General features: G+C 31.1%; 2 protein-coding genes across 2 annotated transcripts; one reads left to right on the forward strand and one right to left on the reverse strand.

The window, feature by feature from the left end:
- The first annotated feature begins 1,445 nt into the window (after nt 1-1,445).
- Nucleotides 1,446-1,997, forward strand: LOC129907227 (gamma-secretase subunit pen-2). Its single transcript, XM_055983328.1, has 3 exons — nt 1,446-1,612; nt 1,671-1,775; nt 1,832-1,997. The coding sequence occupies exons 1-3, from the start codon at nt 1,552-1,554 to the stop codon at nt 1,969-1,971; spliced, it is 306 nt and encodes a 101-aa protein (XP_055839303.1). The 5' UTR covers nt 1,446-1,551; the 3' UTR covers nt 1,972-1,997.
- Nucleotides 1,998-2,009: 12 nt separating this feature from the next.
- On the reverse strand, nt 2,010-6,834 carry LOC129907223 (transmembrane protein 177). Its single transcript, XM_055983324.1, has 3 exons — nt 6,583-6,834; nt 6,063-6,519; nt 2,010-2,399 (listed from the first exon to the last, which is right to left on the reverse strand). The coding sequence occupies exons 1-3, from the start codon at nt 6,750-6,752 to the stop codon at nt 2,064-2,066; spliced, it is 963 nt and encodes a 320-aa protein (XP_055839299.1). The 5' UTR covers nt 6,753-6,834; the 3' UTR covers nt 2,010-2,063.
- Between the last annotated feature and the right edge of the window lie 1,385 nt (nt 6,835-8,219).

Here is an 8,219-nt window from a genome sequence, read left to right on the forward strand (position 1 = left end):
CTTGCCGAGAGTGAAATAGGTGTTCTGCATTTTTTCACTCATTTAGACTTTCTAATCGAATTCAATTCACTATGTTTCTGTTCGTGAATTTGGGGGCCTTTTTCAATGAATCTGCAATTATTGCAGTAATTTCACTTTAGAAACAAAATAAAAATGGAACATCCTTCAGTTTTGACAGTTAGAAGCAATTTCGAAGTTTTCGAAACCGATCGAAATGAAGAATATTGATATTTCATTTCACGTGCCGTATTATAATGAAAATATTGATGAGTATAGCCAAAAAATAAAGAGTTTTTTTTTTAAGGATGACTCAACTCCTTGCTGTTTGTGTAAAATGTTTGGGGCACAAGAACTTTGAAAAAACACTAGGCACTCTGAATGTGAAAGGAGGAGACAGAGTAGTACGAATCTTTCGAGAGCAGTATAATGCTACTATACCACTTTCAGTACCGCAGCACAGCGTTTAGCTCTCGATCAAAGATTAATAAAAAGAAATTAACATTTTTTTGCACATTTACCCTCTAACAAATGTTTGACAAATTTTCCAGCCCCCTCCAAAATTTGTTCTAGATACGCCACTGGACACAATACTAATTTTTTGAGGCCTTCAATATTATCGGCTGACAACATTAATTTACGCTTCATGTTCTTGAGCTTGAGGTTCTGGGAGCTACTCAAAATTTGCTTAACACGTCAAAAAATAACTGGAAAATTGTTTTCAGACTTCAATTGCCACGCAAACTTGAAACTACTCATCGATCCACTTCGGACCAAACGCAAAAACCGTTAGTGTAGTTTTTATCGTTATTCTCGCGATCGTTGATAAAACATGGCACTACACATGGTAAGTTTGTTTGTTTTTCTATTGCAATTTGACTACCTAATTTCAATTTCTTAAAAACTCTAGGAATTTTAAAAGAAAATCTCCAAAGCAAATGGAAAACGACATAAGTTCACAACCATGTTTCCGCAGCGAATTTGCTAAGGAATTTCATCCAATTTGTGCAAAATTGTATTCCATACCAATGTTGACAATTCATTTACGAAATCGTACCCTCATGCAAATCAAACTGTTACCCCTAACATCATTTTAATAACTTCATGAAAATTAAAAATTCTAACTTAACGGCAATGAAAATCAACAAGAAAAATCCTAAGAGTATGCTTTGCTTATCCTTTGCTTGTTAATTAGCTGTGTTTATATTTATAATACCAAAAAGTATGCAATACTAAAATATTTGTTGTTTTTTGGTTTAAGAACTCACTAAATAAAATGGTTCTGTTACAAAATCATTATTTCTAAGATTCAAACCATTTCGGAGTTGTGTTCTATTACGAATACTATTCAGCCTTAGCATATGCAACACAATGTAACCCCAATCTACTACTTTATTCGAGTATCGAAATTTTTGACAGCCAAAATAATTCCTGTCAAAATCATCTGTTCCAAAAAAAAAAAATTGTTTTATCTCTTCTCAACATCCACTTCGTATTGTTGAATTTTTATTTGTTTTTTAATAAATTACTCATTTTTCTAACAAAAATTAAAACATGGATATTTCTAAAGTACCCCACGAAAAGAAACTCTACTTGTGCCGATGGTATTTCAAAGGTAATTCCTAAAAAAAAACAAAAATGCATTCAATCTCATAAAAACATTTTATATTCAGCTGGCTTCGCTTTACTCCCCTTTGTTTGGGCAATAAACTTTTGTTGGTTCTTCTCTGAGGCATTCCGTAAACCAGCTTATAAAGAACAAGCTGATATTAAACGATGTAAGTTTTCAAAACATGTTCCAAAACACACTCAATAAAATCAATTTCATTTGTAGATGTGATTTACTCAGGCTTAGGAGCAATTCTCTGGCTAATTGCAATCATCGCTTGGGTTTCGGTATTCCAATCGAAACGTGCCGAATGGGGAGCAACAGCCGACTACATAAGTTTTATCATTCCTTTAGGAAAAGCATAAAATAAACACATTCCTCTTCTTCATCAACAAAAAAAAAACTAACATTTTTATTTTATTTAATTCCTAATAAAAAAAGACTAACAACAACAAAATTACTGTGCAACTTGTTCTTGTTTTTCTCCTTTCAGTTTTTTCCATTCTTCCTCAAAGAATGCTTTGTGAATTGTCAAAGGCAGACTCTTTTGTCGCAAGTAGAAATTCTCATTTCCCTTTGATGTGTAGGTGTCGTCACCAATTAGCGCCCTCAAGGCCATATTCTTCTTCAAAAGTTTGTCATAGTAACGAACTCCAGCATCGACAAATTCAGGTCCCAAGGCACTCAATTTCTTGTCGGAAGATGTGTCGTAGAGAACTTGGTTGTAATCCTTCATGAATGACCAACTTCCGACACCAAAGAGTCCCAAGAACGTGTACATCATTAAACGAAGCTAAAAGAAGAGTTTACAGATTTATTAGAAGGGTAGACAAATAGTCAGGACAAATTATACATAAAAAAGTCCAAACTGAGAAATAATTCGCATAGAGCTGAAAATTAGTACAGAGCAATGAAACTTCGATTCAAGTAAAATGTCAAAAGTCCCTAAAAGTCCCATGTTAGCATAAAAAGTTATTCAGTCGAAAATGTAGGTTTTTCATATATAACTTCGAAACGGAAGAAGCTATAAGAAATAAATTGCACGACTGGGGTCGCACGTACTTGCTCTTATGCTTAAAGTAACTATAATGTTAAAGCTTTTTATTCAAGAAATTTAAAATTTGATATTTTGAAGAAATTTCATAAGTAGTATAAAAAAATTAAATCTGTTTTTATAATTAATAAAACTCCGTTTTAAAATATCTTAAAAAAAAAACAAATATGCCATTTTATTTCTCGTATAAAAAGGTATTTTTAGAAAAAAAATTTTGAAAATTGTAGGAGCCGTTTTTTAAAAAAATAATTTTTTATATATAAAATTTTTTTAACATTTTTCAAAAAAAAAGTTGGTATGCCATTTTGAAGAAATAATTAATTTACACATAAAAACTAAATTTCAAAATTTTTCATTGATCCGTTTTCAAAAAATTGATTTTTCAAAAAAAAAATTTGAAATATTTTTTAAAAAACCAAAAATGCGTTTTTTGAAAATTTTCTAAAATTTTAATATTATCTTTACTTACACACTTTTGTATAAAAATTTTCATTTAAATCGGCTTAATTTTGTACGAGATATTCAGAAACGAAAAAATCCGTTCTATGACAGGTACCGTTAATAACGGTACAAAAAATATTTTTTTTATTTAAAAAGTTGGCCCTTATGTGTAGTACTACACACAAAAATTTTAATCAAAATCGTTAGAGCCGTTTTTGAAAAAAATTACCTTTTCTATTTCCGTTATATGGCAGGTACCGTTAGTTTTGGTCATAAAAAAAAAATTTCAATTTCCCCTCCCACCAAAAACTGCTAACTACCAAGTTTGAAGAAAATCACTTCACTCGTTTAGGCTGCAGCTCCAGATAGAGACAGACACACAGACAGACAGACAGAATTGCCGGACCCACTTTTTTGGCATTCTCCATCATCGTAATGTCATGTAAAATTGTTATCTCGAGTTCGATTTTTTTTACGAATCCTAAACTTGCCCTATAGTACCTATATCGCAAGTAAAAAGTATATGGTTGAATTCCAGGTTTTGTAATTTCTTAAAAAAATATTATCACCAGGGAACAGATTTTTCCAATTTTGCCCCTTTTTCTGCGTTATCGTAAGGAAGTATGTAAAGAACACGATTCATGTCCCCCTGGTTCCAAATATGTATATAACTTTAATTTTGCCTTTTTAACCCGCTAATGCCTTTTTTTTGACTATTTTGGCAATTTTGTTTGTTTTGTATGCCTTTTTTAAGTTTGTATTTACTTTTTTATTTTAAGATCATTTTTTCAACCGACATTGATTGGGTAAGTCAATGGCTTGAAAGTTAGTGCGCTTAAAAGAGTGGTATATATCAAAAATACCTCTTTTTTGCCTATTTTTGTCAATATTTCAAAGCATGTATAGATTATGTGCTCCTCTATATAGTTTCAGAGCTATGATTATAATAAAAAAAAACAATTTTATTTTATTTGGACAGAAATAAAAAAATAACAGTTTTTCGTTTTAGCCCCTCTAAGATGCGGTTGTAAGGTTGCGGTGTAAGGTTGTAGCGACGGTACTGGTAAAAAACATATACAACTTCCATGGTTTCACACAAATTTATTAATATAATAAGGTTCCATGTTATTCCAATTGCAACATAGAACCCTTTTACTGAATTTTTCAAACAAAAAAATGCATTGATTTAGGCTACATACATAGAACTTTTTTGCAAAAATTTCTTAACATGAAATTTTATATATACATATATATTCTTACATCTTAATTAAATTACAGTAATGTTTTCTTGTGTGCAAAGAATTGGAAGTGATTTTTTTAAAACTTTATTTTCATAATCGAGGTTGGAAATTTCCAAAAGTTCATATTAATAAACCAAAAACAAAAGAAGTCAAAACTCAAAAGTACTAAAAAGGTACTTTCGGACAAACCTAAATCCGATGGCAAGATATACTATGACTATGATGATTACGCGGGTCATACTAACCCTCTTAAAATGAGGGTTACATATTGTACTAACAATCCTATTAATTTGATCCTTTTATTACAAACTGCACAATTATTTTTCATACTTTTACTTTTGCACCTCACTCCTTCAAAACATTAATTTGTATGAAAATTCAATAAAAAATAAAAGCAAGCAATTTAAGTTTTGTATGAAAATTCAATGTTCCATGGTAAATATAATTCATTTTTTGATTATTTTTCATTCTCATACGATGTATAAAATATATATGCGGTTCAAAAAAATTCATAAATTTTCCATGTGTTGCAATGGTACCATTTCAAAAGTGTTCTTTCTCGCTAAAAAAAAACACCCTTTGACCTGAAATTTTTTGATGGACATATTTTATTATTTTTTTCTATGGTATTAGAAAAGTCCACACTAAATTTTATCAACCTACAACTTTTTTTCAAGGAGTACTTGGTAATATTCTGAATCTTGCTGTTTGAGTAAAAGACAATTTATAAAAAGTGCAATAACTTTTTACATGATGGTCGAGACATTTTGGTATTGATTTTATTCGATCGGGCGTTAGAAAATACCTCGAAATCATGTATCATATTAATACAATATTTCATTGCCTATACTACGATATGCAACAAATCGAGTGCAACACAGAAAAAGTCTTGTATCTACCCTTCCGAATGGAATACAAGGTGGCCTAATATCTCAAAATAACTCTTACATTGAGTACTACCAACGATGTTAATTTCATGCTTTTATCACAAAGTGCACGATTGAACTCTTTTTTAATGCCAAGCCGCCTCACTAGAATCTGTTTAAACTCTATTAAAATCAAAGTGAACTTCAATTAATTCTAACAAGAATTTTCTTCTTAAGAAAATTTAAGATTTAAATAATTTTTCATTAATTTTATGTCCATTCTTATTGAAATTAAAAGATAAAACGAACTTTCAATTTTTTTTTAGCATACATTTTGCATCGTAGATGATTGTTTTTAAGACGACTGTTTTTTGGCAAAAAAGCAGTCGTCATTGTTAAGTGCAAAACTTCAATTAAATAAAAATATAGCCAAACCCTATTTCACTATGAAAGTCACTTTGTAAGTACATACATTTATAAGGTTCTTTGTGGAACATAGAACCTTTTTCATAATTTTTAAGCAACTTTTTCATAAAAAGGTTCTATTTTCTCCTTTTTTGTGATAAAATTAATGTTTCTTTCATGGTTGACTTTTTTAGAGTCCCTTATAAGATTCCATCAATACTTTACTGCTATGTAACTATATTATCCAAAAACCAGGCTTAGAAAGCTTCGAGATCGATTTTCTCAAAACTAAGGCGAGTTGACATGCAACCATATAATTCCCAGCCAGCGATTTTACTTAAATGTTAAATCTACGTTTCAATGCTCTTAACCAATTTTCATCTCTATGCGAATTTTTTCTGGGTTGAAGGTCTAATTTGACCGGACTAAAAAGAAAGCGATTTTCTTACCGAAAGTGGTTTTGCCAACAAGTTCAACTTGTGATTAAGGTAGTTTCCCACACTGTATACAGCCATGAAAGAGACACTTGGAAAGACCGCATTCAACATAACCCTTTGGGTTTGTAATTGCAGAATAGCCTTGCACATTCCAAATATTTGTTCGTCCTCTGTGAGAACAAGTGCTTCTTGCAACATTTGGCCACTTTCCGAGCCCCATTTGATTTGTTCGTTACGGAAACGAATCTCACTTCGATCGATGGTGTCGATGGAAGTGTACGAGTAGTTTGTTGGGATGCCAATCAAGCCACCGTATTTGGATTTTGTTGATCCTGCTGTGAACATATCAAATCCATAGACAACAAATGGCTTTAGAATTCTTCGTTCGTAAGGTGCAACATCAAGAATGTTCATTGCTTTTTCGAGTCGTGCTTCGATGACATCGGGAACACGACGGACTATGCCATCTCTAAAAAAAGATTCATAATGTTCATCTTAATCAATTCTAATTTATGAAAAGAGTATAATTTACTTGTAACATTGAACAAATTCCTGATATTTGTTCAATAAGAATGTGTGTGGTAAAAAGTTCCCGAGGAACAGACCGACTGTAGTTGTACCGGCAGCAAAGAAAACTAGTTTTCGGCCAAATGGGGTGGTGAAGTAGGCGAGTGTACGTTTTGGAGGCTTTTGTTTATTCATTGTTTTATTGATGTTTATTGAAAATTAGAGAGAAAATCTTTAAAATGTTCGGGAAATGCAATTGAAAGTTATGGTTTTTGAGCTGGAGGTTACATTTTTTGATGAAATTTTTGACAGTTTTAGAAAACGAGACTCGAATTGTATAACACATGAAAGGCGTGTTCATGATAACAAAAATTTTTTTTTTACATATTAGGTGTGTCCCCATTAAATACATTTCTGAAAACTCGGAAATATTTTAAGTTCGATTAAAATTTATAGGTAGCACTTCGGCTAACTAGACTTTACTGAAAATTACGTATATAAAAGGGACGATTTAAAAATTATTTGCAATGCCTAATACCTACGCAGCTGAAGCAAATCGAAATTTTACATACAAAAATAGTACAACGAATGCTTGAATGAATAATAATACGTTTTAATTAATGATCTATATGGATCAAGTGGGATAGTAAAAAACGGCTATTCTACACGTTCAGGAAATATAAGAGACTAGATATACATAGGCAACGTCATTTTCTGAACGGAAATTTGAGTTTGAGTAAATTGACGAAGTTAGTTTGGATATGAAGTTATTGTCAAATTTCGAAATTTACTTAAGAATATCACAAATTACATGGTTCAGACACCAATTTTCACTTAACTTTAAGAAATAAATAATATTAATTATAACCGATAATGCACTTTTTACTCGTTTCTCACACAAATATATTTGATTCTGTTAACGTAATTTTGTAATTAAAAACAATCAGCTGTCATGTTGACAAAAAAAAAAACTTTCATAAATTTGTAGGAAAAATTTTCTTGCCTAATTTTTCATTTAGTTTTCCAATAAAATTACCTAAATTGGAAGGATTTTGTTTGACAGTTGACCAATCAGAGGGCGAAAAATTATTTAAATATTTAGTGCCTAACGTTTCTGAACCTGCCCACTGTCAACCGCATAATTTAGAAAATTTGCCTATTTTCTTAAGAAAAAGTAAATTACCTAAAGTTTTTCAAAAAAATGACTTGTGAGTGTGTGATTCCTACAAGAATCAAATAGTTGAGTCATCGAGCGTCAAAAAAACGCATATGCGCTACGGTCCTTAAAATTGTGATAAATAAAAATGTGATATACGAATTGTGAATTGAATAAAAAAAATATTTATGTGTAATTCAACTCGTTTTTCTTACAAAAATAATGGAACAAAAATGTAAATTGTGACAGAAGGCTATGCGCGCGTATTTTTATTATAGGTACTCTTCATGTTTTCAGAAGCAGGACGAAGCGGTTCGTTCGATTTTGACATAAGCCCATGCGCGCATTATGCCTATTACCCTACTAACAATTTTGCTTCTATAATGCTTTACAGAAGCAACAATTGCATCTGTAAAGCTTTATAGAACCAAAATTGTTTGCCGGGTATAGTTGGGCCTTAAGTTATTTACCTACTTTTAAGTTAGATAAAGTAATAATAGCTTCAA

Source organism: Episyrphus balteatus, chromosome 1, assembly GCF_945859705.1.
Source record: "Episyrphus balteatus chromosome 1, idEpiBalt1.1, whole genome shotgun sequence".
NCBI classification, from domain to species: domain Eukaryota; kingdom Metazoa; phylum Arthropoda; class Insecta; order Diptera; family Syrphidae; genus Episyrphus; species Episyrphus balteatus.

Coding starts and splice junctions, on each gene's coding strand:
- LOC129907227 (XM_055983328.1), top strand. CDS start 1,552: ATGGATATTTCTAAAGTACCCCACGAAAAGAAACTCTACTTGTGCCGA. Junction 1,613..1,670: donor GTGCCGATGGTATTTCAAAG/GTAATTCCTAAA, acceptor TTTTATATTCAG/CTGGCTTCGCTTTACTCCCC. Junction 1,776..1,831: donor ACAAGCTGATATTAAACGAT/GTAAGTTTTCAA, acceptor TTTCATTTGTAG/ATGTGATTTACTCAGGCTTA.
- LOC129907223 (XM_055983324.1), bottom strand. CDS start 6,752: ATGAATAAACAAAAGCCTCCAAAACGTACACTCGCCTACTTCACCACC. Junction 6,520..6,582: donor GAATTTGTTCAATGTTACAA/GTAAATTATACT, acceptor ATCTTTTTTTAG/AGATGGCATAGTCCGTCGTG. Junction 2,400..6,062: donor TGTTGGCAAAACCACTTTCG/GTAAGAAAATCG, acceptor CTCTTCTTTTAG/CTTCGTTTAATGATGTACAC.